This window comes from Branchiostoma lanceolatum, chromosome 4 (genome assembly GCF_035083965.1).
Source record: "Branchiostoma lanceolatum isolate klBraLanc5 chromosome 4, klBraLanc5.hap2, whole genome shotgun sequence".
In the NCBI taxonomy this organism is placed as follows: Eukaryota; Metazoa; Chordata; class Leptocardii; order Amphioxiformes; family Branchiostomatidae; genus Branchiostoma; species Branchiostoma lanceolatum.
In genome coordinates this window covers 13,563,083-13,578,559 of record NC_089725.1, presented here as the reverse complement: position 1 = coordinate 13,578,559, position 15,477 = coordinate 13,563,083, and the positions used below count along the sequence as shown (strand labels likewise).

Below are 15,477 nucleotides of genomic sequence, written 5' to 3'. Positions count from 1 at the left end.
ATCTCTACTGTGACATATATATATCATACAACCAGAATCTACATATGTTCCAGGCGTTGCCCTGAGCCTCATGGTGAAGCAGTACGTTGAAGCGGTCAACGACCCACAGGCCATCCCCGCACTGGACAACACCTGGAAGAACACCATCCAGCTCATGCGCAGTAGGGCCATCGAAGAAGCTATCGAGGAGTACAGAGGAGAGATGGCGGTAAGAGATCTTCACACGTCACGCCTTCCAATCAAGTCGATAACAGAAGTTTAAATTTGTATCTAAATTGACTGATTTGTGGTACGGTATTGCATCTACTACCCAGTATTTATGTGTACGGATATACTATATAGCTATCAGTACGTTAGTGCCATAGATATACCCTAGTGCCCTTTCTAACGTTACATCATTTCCAAGCACATTCAACTGAACTTTTCCTTAATAGACCATCTTTGTACCACTACCCCTAACGCGGACTGTGAAATAAAGACTTGCCTTTGTGTGCTCTAGGTTGGAATCGCGGCTGTGTCTAAGGATGCAGATGTTCAAATCATACTGGATGAGGATATTGAAGATGAAAGGTATAATATTCTCTCTCTCTTTCCGTGAGTGTATGTGCGTTTGTACATGTGTTTGTATGTATATATGTGTGTGTGTGTGTTTGTGTGTGTGTGCGTATGGATGTGCATGTGTGTGTGTGTGTGTGTGTGTGTGTGTGTGTGTGTGTGTGTGTGTGCGAGTGTGTGTGTGCATGCGTGCGTGCGTGCGTGTGTATGTACATGAGTGTGTGTGTGTTTCTGAAGTATAGACGTAGGTGGAGAGGGAAAGTCTGACATTCAAGTTATTTTTCAAGCAGCGAAGGTTTTAGTATAGGGCAAAGATTCAATCACTCTTACTAAGACTCCCTCTTCCCTGTTTCTTGTTCCAGTGATGAGGCCTTGTCTCTGATGGGCATACACAACAAGGCATTCAACAAAGTCACGGGTTGGCTACTGGATAAGATCGGGCATCTGGGCATCAGTTCTGGTGACCTTGGTGAGGAAAGCGAGGCGGTGGTTCGGGAAATGCAGGAACGTCTAGGTACGTGAATTGTACTGTGGAAAATAGTGCCATCGTAGTCATGTATAGTAACCTTCAAATTTTCTGACTACCTTCATGTTTAGATTAGCTGTTTGTACTTGCATGGTTTTTGTATTTTTATCTCCATGAAAAAAGACTTTTTCATGGGGATATTGTTCTTATGTTTCTACATAACTGTGATTATAATTAGTAGCATTATTCAATTGTACTTGTATCGGTCGTGAAGAGAAACGTCCTAAGATTCCTGTGGTCGACTCCTCACAGACAGCCTCTGTGAATATTGATAGATTATGTTATCTTATATCGTTACTGTGTCATATTATAGACACCAGTAATAAGTCATGCTATCGTCTGATGTTGGGAAACTGGAGCCTTAAACTGGTTCTTTCCTTTGTTCCTTGTGCAGTTCGCAGGGAAGAGCGCACTATTGAATACGTCGACGACGACCTTGTGACCAGACGGGAGCAGGGCATGGCGGTGGTCGGTGGAGAACTGTACGGCCTCCTGCAGGAGAACCGCGGCCGGTCCCGCGCCTTCTGCACCGACATCTTCAACATGCTCTTCGAGCCGGTCCAGAAGAAGATCGAGTCGCCGCCCGCCGGGTACGACTTCAGGGGCGCCCTGGATGAGCTGGACAGGACCCGGGAACAGTACCGCCGGTGGGCGCGAGGGCCCGAGAAGTGGACGGTCCTGCAGGAGATGACCAAGAACTGGGACTCTCTCCGAGCTAATATAAAGAAGATCAGAGGATACCAAGAGAAGGTCAGATTCTAATGATTGAAGTTATCCTTCAAATATTGTCTACAATAACTTTTAATATGCTTCGACGTATAGGCATTTGGGCACAACTTCCCGCACAAGATAATGTAGCGCATATTTTTTTAGCTTGAAAGGCTCGAGTTGTGTTGGACAGTCAACAATTTTTGTGCTGGAAATTGTAGTTCAACTTTGCTTCATATCAGCATATTTTTTGGCTTCTATAGCTGATGTTGGAACAGGAGAGGGCTCACCAAGCCGAGCTGGAAGCCGAGAGGAAGAACCAGGAGGCCAGACGGCTGTACAGGCAGCAGCAGGACATGCAGCGGGCTCACAAAGAGACCCTGGAGAAGATGGACCAAGTGCATAAGTGGCAGATGGCAAAGGTAGTACAAGGAATGAAAAGAAACATAGTGTACAATAAGAAAAATAGTTGTGTCAAATCAATATTGACTGCCTTTTTCAATTTGTTGTTGTCATTTTCGTGTTAGCACCACAACGCCTGCCTTAGACCATCCTATAGTCACCATCATGATAATTTTGTATCAAGGTTTGTGATGATGTTCCTAGAAGCCTGCTATGGAAGCTATATCGATGTATGGACGCAACACTACCGATTGAATGAAGTCAATGGTTGGGCAGCCTACAGATTCAGCCGGCTGAATGTTTACATATAATTCCAGATGAAGATGGAAGGAGAGGTGTGGCGTTGGGGAGAAGAACAGAAGTTCGAGGACTTCAGAAGGGCGCAGATGAATGACATGGCAAAGCGAACTAGGGTAAGTGCATCTGGGATTCATTTATGTATCGTTCATTAAGTACACAAATATAAGAAACAAGCTACTGACATGTATACATGACCATTTTCTGAAAATGGATATAGATAAGGAATACAACAAAGGAAGCGGCTAGAAGGCCCAAAGTCGATATTGACCTTTTTCTTCCCGAGAGCTACCAATATCGTAAAAATTAATCCACAGCGTAACGTACGTTCTTGAACACACACGCGCACACACACACACACACACATACACATACACACACACACACACACACACACACACACACACACACACACACACACACACACACAGATAGACACATACGGGCGGGCACAAAGAAAACAGTACCTTTGTAGGACGCGTAGCTCCTTCAGGGAGGTAACAATTGTTCTTTCTCACGAAGGAGTTGCAGGAGAGACATGACAGGGAGGTGCAGCAGCTGAAGTCCCGGATGCAGAGGCAGCAGGATGAAATGAACGGCAAGATCCGGGAACTGAACGACAGGCTCAGGCGGCCACCACGTTAGTATTGTTCTTGGGTGCGTGCAATAGAACAAAACCTTGATTGACAAAAAACAAACACAGGTGCTCATTTTTTGTTCATCCTCTTGTTGCCCAATAGAATGCTGCTGATGCACATTTTTTTTTATTCTAGAACGAGCAAACTGCAGGCATTTCACATATTCCTACTCTTGATAAACGATTTAACAAATATATGAGGTATGATTACAAACAAACTAGTCTTATTTTCTATTACCTTAGGAACCTTAGCCTTGTCTGTTAAATGGATGAATCATGCATGCATCTGTCACAAATGTTGACATGTAATAATCGTAACTGTCGCATTTTTTTTTACCTTAGTCACGGGAGCTAAAACATGAAAATGAGTGACCAAACATGACCGAGACAGGATCACTGACACTGTACAATATTTTGTTCTTCAATATATTCTGCCACGTAATTGTATGACTATCATCATTCTTCGCTATCAGATCTAGGGACGTGCAAGTTAACAGACTCTTTTCCTCCTTCCCAGCCCCACCTCCTCGCCGTCATCGAAAGGGCGGCTGCGTCATCATGTGAATGAAGATATACAAGCATGTTACATACATGTGCACTTTTTGCACCATCCAGCCGTGTAAGCTTGACATTTTCCATCTTTGAACTGTTATCGTATCTCAAAATGACTTAAGATCAGTTCCAGTATTTAATCCTGCAGACTAAAGAGTCATCTGCATCTGCCGAACCTATTTCTCTTTGTACCATAGTACACAGATCTGGGATTTAATGCACAGCAAATGATGGATTCCTATTTTGTTATCAGCATTCTAGATGTCTATTTGATCGTTAAATGTATGGACTAAATCTTGTACGTAGATGTACGTAAATTTGGTTAAAAAGTTCATAGTAACATCATTGTGATACAGTAGTGTAGTTCATTTTACCTCACAGTCACACACTTCACTAATTATACCAAAGTAGTGCATATCGCTGTTGTATTATTAAATGAACGATGACAATTAAGTGTGGCGAGATTTTCTATCCTCGAAGTGTACATTCTGATACTAGCAATCACCTACATGTATGGTATACAGACATTGATTGTGGGCGTGTTACGTGTATGTATAAAACTTGAAACACGAATGACGTGACCTAAAGGACACACGTGCTAAATTTTCTTTTCAAACAAGTTGTTTTAATATTTTCAAATGTTATGACAACCTTACAAAATAAACTAGTCTACGAGTTTGTTCATACGCTCGCCAAATGATGTTAACTTTTTAGAACTGCCGTAGCATAAATATTTCTTGTGCAAATATGAACCTTATAGATTATATCAGTTTATTTGTTATCTCCACCAAAATAACACAAGTTGTTCAAAGTATGAAAGTTTTATCTTAGCAAAGAAGGCTATTGGCAGTTCATTATTTGCTCACCAATGATGTGAAGGAGACCCGAAATTGCAAGATATACGTCTTAAGATGGTAGACTTTACTTAGAATGAAATGCTGTAAGTAGAAAAATTCCCGTCATTGCCCATTATGAAACTAGAGTTCCACGACCGCATACCTTCGCCAAATGATGTTAACTTTCACGAATGATGTATGATTAGCCTGAGATTTATAACTTCTCAAGAAAGCACGATGTACGAAAACGGTTCTGATGAAAAATCCTCTCAAATAAGCCCAAGTTTGGAATATTCGGAGACGCTTGTGAAATAATCAGGGTTACGGCTATTTTGAACGTAGGGTTAGCATTAATTGCGAGTTTAACACCTTTAATGACGTATAACTCCTCAAGAAAGCAAGATATACCAAATCTAGGCCGCAATCTTGGCCGCAAAGTAGAATGTAGGCCGCAATCTAGGTCGCAAAATAAAATGTAGGGCGCAATCTAGGCCACAATCTAGGCCGAAAAATAAAATGTAGGCCACAATCAAGGCCACAAAGTAAAATGTAGGCCACAATCAAGGCCGCAATGTAAAATGTAGACCACAATCAAGGCCGCAATGTAGGCCGCAATATAGGCCACAAAGTAAAATGTAGGCCGCAATCTAGGCCGCAATCTAGGCCACGAAGTAAAATGTAGGCCACAATCAAGGCCGCAATTTAAAATGTAGGCCACCATCAAGGCCGCAATCTAGGCCGCAATCTAGGCCGCAAAGTAGAATGTAGGCCGCAATCTAGGTCGCAAAGTAAAATGTAGGCCGCAATCTAGGCCGCATCTAGGCCACAAAGTAAAATGTAGGCCGCAATCAAGGCCGCAATGTAAAATGTAGGCCACAATCAAGGCCGCAATGTAAAATGTAGGCCACAATCAAGGCCGCAATGTAAAATGTAGCCCACAATCAAGGCCGCAATGTAGGCCGCAATATAGGACACAAAGTAAAATGTAGGCCGCAATCTAGGCCACAATCTAGGCCACGAAGTAAAATGTAGGCCACAATCAAGGCCGCAATTTAAAATGTAGGCCACAATCAAGGCCTCAATGTAAAATGTAGGCCACAATCAAGGCCGCAATCTAGGCCACAATCTAGGCCGCAAAGTAGAATGTAGGCCACAATCGAGGCCGCAAAGTAGAATGTAGGCCGCAATCTAGGTCGCAAATTAAAATGTAGGCCGCAATCTAGGCCACAAAGTAAAATATAGGCCGCAATCAAGGCCGCAATGTTAAATGTAGGCAACAATCAAAGCCGCAATGTAAAATGTAGGCAACAATCAAGGCCGCAATGTAAAATGTAGCCCACAATCAAGGCCGAAATGTAGGCCGCAATATAGGCCACAAAGTATAATGTAGGCCGCAATCTAGGCCACGAAGTAAAATGTAGGCCGCAATCAAGGCCACAATGTAAAATGTAGGCAACAATCAAGGCCGCAATGTAAAATGTAGGCAACAATCAAAGCCGCAATGTAAAATGTAGGCAACAATCAAGGCCGCAATGTAAAATGTAGGCCACAATCAAGGCCGCAATGTAGGCCGCAATATAGGCCACAAAGTAAAATGTAGCCCACAATCAAGGCCGCAATGTAGGCCGCAATATAGGCCAGAAAGTAAAATCTAGGCCGCAATCTAGGCCGAAATCCAGGCCAAAAAGTAAAATGTAGGCCACAATCAAGGCCGCAATGTAAAATGTAGGCCACAATCAAGGCCGCAATGTAAAATGTAGGCCACAATCAAGGCCGCAATGTAAAATGTAGGCAACAATCAAGGCCGCAATGTAAGCCACAATCAAGGCCGCAATGTAAAATGTAGGCCACAATCAAGGCCGCAATGTAGGCCGCAATATAGGCCACAAAGTAAAATGTAGGCCGCAATCTAGGCCGCAATATAGGCCACAAAGTAAAATGTAGGCCACAATCAAGGCCGCAATGTAAAATGTAGGCCACAATCAAGGCCGCAATGTAAAATGTAGGCCACAATCAAGGCCGCAATGTAAAGTGTAGGCCACAATCAAGGCCACAATGTAAAATGTAGGCTACAATCAAGGCCGCAATGTAAAATCACGGTAGGCCACAATCATGGCCGCAATGTAAAATGTAGGCCAAAATTAAGGCCACAATCAAGGCCGCAAAGTAGAATGTAGGCCGTAATCTAGGTCGCAAAGTAAAATGTAGGCCGCAATCTAGGCCGCAATCTAGGCCAGAAAAGTAAAATGTAGGCCGCAATCAAGGCCGCAATGTAACATGTAGGCCACAATCAAGGCCGCAATGTAAAATGTAGGCCACAATCAAGGCCACAATCAAGGCCGCAAAGTAGAATGTAGGCCGCAATCTAGGTCGCAAAGTAAAATGTAGGCCGCAATCTAGGCCGCAATCTAGGCCACAAAGTAAAATGTAGGCCGCAATCAAGGCCGCAATGCCTACATTGCGGCCTACATTTTACTTTGCGGCCTAAATTGCGGTCTAGATTGCGGCATGCATTTTACTTTGCCCATTAATACTGTGTTCTGCGACCATATTGATTCAATTGTATGGATGACATCCGCTAAGAACCCTAAAGCTGATGCGAGAGTGTGAATAAAAAGAGATCTGGACCCGAAAAGATTGCGGCCTCGATTGCGGCCTACATTGCGGCCTGATTGCGGCCTACATTTTACTTTGCGGCCTAAATTGCGGTCTATATTGCGGCATGCATTTTACTTTGCCCATTGATACTGTGTTCTGCGACCATATTGATTAAATTGTATGGATGACATCCGCTAAGAGCCCCAAGGCTGATGCGAGAGTGTGAATAAAAAGAGGTCAGGCACGGAAAAGATTACGGCCTCGATTGAGGCCTACATTGCGGCCTCGATTGCGGCCTACATTTTACTTTGCGGCCTAAATTGCGGTCTAGATTGCGGCATGCATTTTACTTTGCCCATTAATACTGTGTTCTGTGACAATATTGATTCAATTGTATGGATGACATCCGCTAAGAGCCCCAAAGCTGATGCGAGAGTGTGAATAAAAAGAGGAATGGCACCGAAAAGATTGCGGCCTCGATTGCGGCCTACATTGCGGCCTGATTGCGGCCTACATTCTACTTTGCGGCCTAAATTGCGGTCTAGATTGCGGCATGCATTTTACTTTGCCCATTAATACTGTGATCTGCGACCATATTGATTAAATTGTATGGATGACATCCGCTAAGGACCCCAAAGCTGATGCGAGAGTGTGAATAAAAAGAGGTCTGGCACCGAAAAGATTGCATGCGGCCTCGATTGCGGCCTACATTGCGGCCTCGATTGCGGCCTATATTTTACTTTGCGGCCTAAATTGCGGTCTAGATTGCGGCATGCATTTTACTTTGCCCATTAATACTGTGATCTGCGACCATATTGATTAAATTGTATGGATGACATCCGCTAAGGACCCCAAAGCTGATGCGAGAGTGTGAATAAAAAGAGGTCTGGCACCGAAAAGATTGCATGCGGCCTCGATTGCGGCCTACATTGCGGCCTGATTGCGGCCTACATTTTACTTTGCGGCCTAAATTGCGGTCTAGATTGCGGCATGCATTTTACTTTGCCCATTAATACTGTGTTCTGCGACCATATTGATTAAATTGTATGGATGACATCCGCTAAGAACCCCAAAGCTGATGCGAGAGTGTGAATAAAAAGAGGTCTGGCACCGAAAAGATTGCGGCCTCGATTGCGGCCTACATTGCGGCCTGATTGCGGCCTACATTTTACTTTGCGGCCTAAATTGCGGTCTAGATTGCGGCATGCATTTTACTTTGCCCATTAATACTGTGTTCTGCGACCATATTGATTCAATTGTATGGATGACATCCGCTAAGAACCCCAAAGCTGATGCGAGAGTGTGAATAAAAAGAGGTCAGGCACGGAAAAGATTACGGCCTCGATTGCGGTCTACATTGCGGCCTCGATTGCGGCCTACATTTTACTTTGCGGCCTAAATTGCGGTCTAGATTGCGGCATGCATTTTACTTTGCCCATTAATACTGTGTTCTGTGACAATATTGATTCAATTGTATGGATGACATCCGCTAAGAACCCCAAAGCTGATGCGAGAGTGTGAATAAAAAGAGGAATGGCACCGAAAAGATTGCGGCCTCGATTGCGGCCTACATTGCGGCCTATAGCTACATTTTACTTTGCGGCCTACATTGCGGCCTGATTGCGGCCTACATTTTACTTTGCGGCCTAAATTGCGGTCTAGATTGCGGCATGCATTTTACTTTGCCCATTAATACTGTGTTCTGCGACCATATTGATTCAATTGTATGGATGACATCCGCTAAGAGCCCCAAGGCTGATGCGAGAGTGTGAATAAAAAGAGGTCAGGCACGGAAAAGATTACGGCCTCGATTGAGGCCTACATTGCGGCCTCGATTGCGGCCTACATTTTACTTTGCGGCCTAAATTGCGGTCTATATTGCGGCATGCATTTTACTTTGCCCATTAATACTGTGTTCTGCGACCATATTGATTCAATTGTATGGATGACATCCGCTAAGAGCCCCAAAGCTGATGCGAGAGTGTGAATAAAAAGAGGAATGGCACCGAAAAGATTGCGGCCTCGATTGCGGCCTACATTGCGGCCTGATTGCGGCCTACATTCTACTTTGCGGCCTAAATTGCGGTCTAGATTGCGGCATGCATTTTACTTTGCCCATTAATACTGTGATCTGCGACCATATTGATTAAATTGTATGGATGACATCCGCTAAGGACCCCAAAGCTGATGCGAGAGTGTGAATAAAAAGAGGTCTGGCACCGAAAAGATTGCATGCGGCCTCGATTGCGGCCTACATTGCGGCCTCGATTGCGGCCTATATTTTACTTTGCGGCCTAAATTGCGGTCTAGATTGCGGCATGCATTTTACTTTGCCCATTAATACTGTGATCTGCGACCATATTGATTAAATTGTATGGATGACATCCGCTAAGGACCCCAAAGCTGATGCGAGAGTGTGAATAAAAAGAGGTCTGGCACCGAAAAGATTGCATGCGGCCTCGATTGCGGCCTACATTGCGGCCTGATTGCGGCCTACATTTTACTTTGCGGCCTAAATTGCGGTCTAGATTGCGGCATGCATTTTACTTTGCCCATTAATACTGTGTTCTGCGACCATATTGATTAAATTGTATGGATGACATCCGCTAAGAACCCCAAAGCTGATGCGAGAGTGTGAATAAAAAGAGGTCTGGCACCGAAAAGATTGCGGCCTCGATTGCGGCCTACATTGCGGCCTGATTGCGGCCTACATTTTACTTTGCGGCCTAAATTGCGGTCTAGATTGCGGCATGCATTTTACTTTGCCCATTAATACTGTGTTCTGCGACCATATTGATTCAATTGTATGGATGACATCCGCTAAGAACCCCAAAGCTGATGCGAGAGTGTGAATAAAAAGAGGAATGGCACCGAAAAGATTGCGGCCTCGATTGAGGCCTACATTGCGGCATCGATTGCGGCCTACATTTTACTTTGCGGCCTAGATTGCGGTCTAGATTGCGGCATGCATTTTACTTTGCCCATTAATACTGTGTTCTGCGACCATATTGATTCAATTGTATGGATGACATCCGCTGAGAACCCCAAAGCTGATGCGAGAGTGTGAATAAAAAGAGGTCTGGCACCGAAAAGATTGCGGCCTCGATTGCGGCCTACATTGCGGCCTGATTGCGGCCTACATTTTACTTTGCGGCCTAAATTGCGGTCTAGATTGCGGCATGCATTTTACTTTGCCCATTAATACTGTGTTCTGCGACCATATTGATTTAATTGTATGGATGACATCCGCTAAGAACCCCAAAGCTGATGCGAGAGTGTGAATAAAAAGAGGTCTGGCACCGAAAAGATTGCGGCCTCGATTGCGGCCTACATTGCGGCCTGATTGCGGCCTACATTTTACTTTGCGGCCTAAATTGCGGTCTAGATTGCGGCATGCATTTTACTTTGCCCATTAATACTGTGTTCTGCGACCATATTGATTTAATTGTATGGATGACATCCGCTAAGGACCCTAAAGCTGATGCGAGAGTGTGAATGAAAAGAGGTCTGGCACCGAAAAAAATGCGGCCTCGATTGCGGTCTAGATTGCGGCATGCATGCGGGATGACATCCGCTAAGAACCCCAAAGCTGCATGATGCGAGAGTGTGAATAAAAAGAGGTCTGGAACCGAAAAGATTGCGGCCTCGATTGCGGCCTACATTGCGGCCACGATTGCGGCCTACATTTTACTTTGCGGCCTAAATTGCAGTCTAGATTGCGGCATGCATTTTGAATATTCGAAGACGCTTGTGAAATAATCAGGGTTACGGCTATTTTGAACGTAGGGTTAGCATTAATTGCGAGTTTAACACCTTTAATGACGTATAACTCCTCAAGAAAGCAAGATATACCAAATCTAGGCCGCAATCTTGGCTGCAAAGTAGAATGTAGGCCGCAATCTAGGTCGCAAAGTAAAATGTAGGCCGCAATCTAGTTCGCAAAGTAAAATGTAGGCCGCAATCTATGCCGAAAAGTAAAATGTAGGCCACAATCAAGGCCACAAAGTAAAATGTAGGCCACAATCAAGGCCACAAAGTAAAATGTAGGCCACAATCAAGGCCGCAATGTAAAATGTAGACCACAATCAAGGCCGCAATGTAGGCCGCAATATAGGCCACAAAGTAAAATGTAGCCCACAATCAAGGCCGCAATGTAGGCCGCAATATAGGCCAGAAAGTAAAATGTAGGCCGCAATCTAGGCCAAAATCCAGGCCAACAAGTAAAATGTAGGCCACAATCAAGGCCGCAATGTAAAATGTAGGCCACAATCAAGGCCGCAATGTAAAATGTAGACCGTTACGAGAACATTCTTCGAACAGTGACTAGAAAATGGTAGCGAAAATACCTACCATTTTCTAGTCACTGTTCGAAGAATGTTCTCGTAACTGTCAAGTAAACGTGACTGATGAATTTATTCAACGAAAATGTAGACCACAATCAAGGCCGCAATGTAGGCCGCAATATAGGCCACAAAGTAAAATGTAGGCCACAATCAAGGCCGCAATTTAAAATGTAGGCCACCATCAAGGCCGCAATGTAGGCCGCAATCTAGGCCGCAAAGTAGAATGTAGGCCGCAATCTAGGTCGCAAAGTAAAATGTAGGCCGCAATCTAGGCCGCAATCTAGGCCACAAAGTGAAATGTAGGCCGCAATCAAGGCCGCAATGTAAAATGTAGGCCACAATCAAGGCCGCAATGTAAAATGTAGGCCACAATCAAGGCCGCAATGTAAAATGTAGCCCACAATCAAGGCCGCAATGTAGGCCGCAATATAGGACACAAAGTAAAATGTAGGCCGCAATCTAGGCCGCAATCTAGGCCACGAAGTAAAATGTAGGCCACAATCAAGGCCGCAATTTAAAATGTAGGCCACAATCAAGGCCTCAATGTAAAATGTAGGCCACAATCAAGGCCGCAATCTAGGCCACAATCTAGGCCGCAAAGTAAAATGTAGGCCACAATCTAGGCCGCAAAGAAGAATGTAGGCCGCAATCTAGGTCGCAATGTAAAATGTAGGCCGCAATCAAGGCCACAAAGTAAAATGTAGGCCGCAATCAAGGCTGCAATGTAAAATGTAGGCAACAATCAAAGCCGCATTGTAAAATGTAGGCAACAATCAAGGCCGCAATGTAAAATGTAGGCCACAATCAAGGCCGCAATGTAGGCCGCAATGTAGGCCACAAAGTATAATGTAGGCCGCAATCTAGGCCACGAAGTAAAATGTAGGCCGCAATCAAGGCCGCAATGTAAAATGTAGGAAACAATCAAGGCCGCAATGTAAAATGTAGGCAACAATCAAAGCCGCAATGTAAAATGTAGGCCACAATCAAGGCCGCAATGTAGGCCGCAATATAGGCCACAAAGTAAAATGTAGCCCACAATCAAGGCCGCAATATAGGCCGCAATATAGGCCAGAAAGTAAAATGTAGGCCGCAATCTAGGCCAAAATCCAGGCCAAAAAGTAAAATTTAGGCCACAATCAAGGCCGCAATGTAAAATGTAGGCCACAATCAAGGCCGCAATGTAAAATGTAGGCAACAATCAAGGCCGCAATGTAAGCCACAATCAAGGCCGCAATGTAAAATGTAGGCCACAATCAAGGCCGTAATGTAGGCCGCAATATAGGCCACAAAGTAAAATGTAGGCCGCAATATAGGCCGCAATATAGGCCACGAAGTAAAATATAGGCCACAATCAAGGCCGCAATGTAAAATGTAGGCCACAATCAAGGCCGCAATGTAAAATGTAGGCCACAATCAAGGCCGCAATGTAAAGTGTAGGCCACAATCAAGGCCGCAATGTAAAATGTAGGCCACAATCAAGGCCGCAATGTAAAATCACGGTAGGCCACAATCAAGGCCGCAATGTAAAATGTAGGCCGCAATCAAGGCCACAATCAAGGCCGCAAAGTAGAATGTAGGCCTTAATCTAGGTCGCAAAGTAAAATGTAGGTCGCAATCTAGGCCGCAATCTAGGCCAGAAAAGTAAAATGTAGGCCGCAATCAAGGCCGCAATGTAACATGTAGGCCACAATCAAGGCCGCAATGTAAAATGTAGGCCACAATCAAGGCCACAATCAAGGCCGCAAAGTAGAATGTAGGCCGTAATCTAGGTCGCAAAGTAAAATGTAGGCCGCAATCTAGGCCGCAATCAAAGCCGCAATGTAACATGTAGGCCAAAGTCAAGGCCGCAATGTAAAATGTAGGCCACAATCAAGGCCACAATCAAGGCTGCAAAGTAGAATGTAGGCCGTAATCTAGGTCGCAAAGTAAAATGTAGGCCGCAATCTAGGCCGCAATCTAGGCCACAAAGTAAAATGTAGGCCGCAATCAAGGCCGCAATGCTTACATTGCGGCCTGATTGTGGCCTACATTTTACTTTGCGGCCTAAATTGCGGTCTAGATTGCGGCATGCATTTTACTTTGCCCATTAATACTGTGTTCTGCGACCATATTGATTAAATTGTATGGATGACATCCGCTAAGAACCCTAAAGCTGATGCGAGAGTGTGAATAAAAAGAGATCTGGACCCGAAAAGATTCCGGCCTCGATTGCGGCCTACATTGCGGCCTGATTGCGGCCTACATTTTACTTTGCGGCCTAAATTGCGGTCTAGATTGCGGCATGCATTTTACTTTGCCCATTAATACTGTGTTCTGCGACCATATTGATTCAATTGTATGGATGACATCCGCTAAGAGCCCCAAAGCTGATGCGAGAGTGTAAATAAAAAGAGGTCAGGCGCACGGAAAAGATTACGGCCTCGATTGCGGCCTACATTGCGGCCTGATTGCGGCCTACATTTTACTTTGCGGCCTAAATTGCGGTCTAGATTGCGGCATGCATTTTACTTTGCCCATTAATACTGTGTTCTGCGACAATATTGATTCAATTGTATGGATGACATCCGCTAAGACACCCCAAAGCTGTTGCGAGAGTGTGAATAAAAAGAGGAATGGCACGGAAAAGATTGCGGCCTCGATTGCGGCCTACATTGCGGCCTCGATTGCGGCCTACATTTTACTTTGCGGCCTAAATTGCGGTCTAGATTGCGGCATGCATTTTACTTTGCCCATTAATACTGTGTTCTGCGACCATATTGATTAAAATTGTATGGATGACATCCGCTAAGGACCCCAAAGCTGATGCGAGAGTGTGAATAAAAAGAGGTCTGGCTCCGAAAAGATTGCGGCCTCGATTGCGGCCTACATTGCGGCCTGATTGCGGCCTACATTTTACTTTGCGGCCTAAATTGCGGTCTAGATTGCGGCATGCATTTTACTTTGCCCATTAATACTGTGTTCTGCGACCATATTGATTCAATTGTATGGATGACATCCGCTAAGAACCCCAAAGCTGATGCGAGAGTGTGAATAAAAAGAGGAATGGCACCGAAAAGATTGCGGCCTCGATTGCGGCCTACATTGCGGCCACCGAAAAGATTGCGGCCTCGATTGCGGCCTACATTGCGGCCTTGATTGCGGCCTACATTTTACTTTGCGGCCTAAATTGCGGTCTAGATTGCGGCATGCATTTTACTTTGCCCATTAATACTGTGTTCTGCGATCATATTGATTCAATTGTATGGATGACATCCGCTAAGAACCCCAAAGCTGATGCGAGAGTGTGAATAAAAAGAGGTCTGGCACCGAAAAGATTGCGGCCTCGATTGCGGCCTACATTTTACTTTGCGGCCTAAATTGCGGTCTAGATTGCGGCATGCATTTTACTTTGCCCATTAATACTGTGTTCTGCGATCATATTGATTCAATTGTATGGATGACATCCGCTAAGAACCCCAAAGCTGATGCGAGAGTGTGAATAAAAAGAGGTCTGGCACCGAAAAGATTGTGGCCTCGATTGCGGTCTAGATTGCGGCATGCATGCGGGATGACATCCGCTAAGAACCCCAAAGCTGCATGATGCGAGAGTGTGAATAAAAAGAGGTCTGGCACCGAAAAGATTGCGGCCTCGATTGCGGCCTACATTGTGGCATGCATGCGGGATGACATCCGCTAAGAACCCCAAAGCTGCATGATGCGAGAGTGTGAATAAAAAGAGGTCAGGCACGGAAAAGATTACGGCCTCGATTGCGGCCTACATTGCGGCCTCGATTGCGGCCTACATTTTACTTTGCGGCCTAAATTGCGGTCTAGATTGCGGCATGCATTTTACTTTGCCCATTAATACTGTGTTCTGTGACAATATTGATTCAATTGTATGGATGACATCCGCTAAGAGCCCCAAAGCTGATGCGAGAGTGTGAATAAAAAGAGGTCTGGCACCGAAAAGATTGCGGCCCCGATTGCGGCCTACATTGCGGCCTCTATTTTGAACGTAGGGTTAGCATTAATTGCGAGTTTAAC

The 15,477-nt window shown here is 44.8% G+C and overlaps 1 protein-coding gene across 5 annotated transcripts in view; it reads left to right on the top strand.

The window, feature by feature from the left end:
- LOC136432698 (guanylate-binding protein 1-like) overlaps nt 1-15,477 on the top strand; it is a 46,621-nt gene that overhangs the window by 18,815 nt on the left and 12,329 nt on the right. For 2 of the 5 annotated variants that reach the window (XM_066424164.1, XM_066424163.1), the window contains exons 7-14: nt 54-208; nt 500-570; nt 918-1,069; nt 1,476-1,831; nt 2,053-2,211; nt 2,509-2,604; nt 3,011-3,128; nt 3,643-4,361. In XM_066424164.1, coding sequence (XP_066280261.1) covers nt 54-208; nt 500-570; nt 918-1,069; nt 1,476-1,831; nt 2,053-2,211; nt 2,509-2,604; nt 3,011-3,128; nt 3,643-3,689 — 1,154 coding nt within the window. In that variant the 3' untranslated portion in view covers nt 3,690-4,361. Of the gene's footprint in view, nt 1-53; nt 209-499; nt 571-917; nt 1,070-1,475; nt 1,832-2,052; nt 2,212-2,508; nt 2,605-3,010; nt 3,146-3,642; nt 4,362-15,477 lie in introns of those variants that run through there. The other 3 variants (XM_066424166.1, XM_066424165.1, XM_066424167.1) reach the window with 3 other exon arrangements.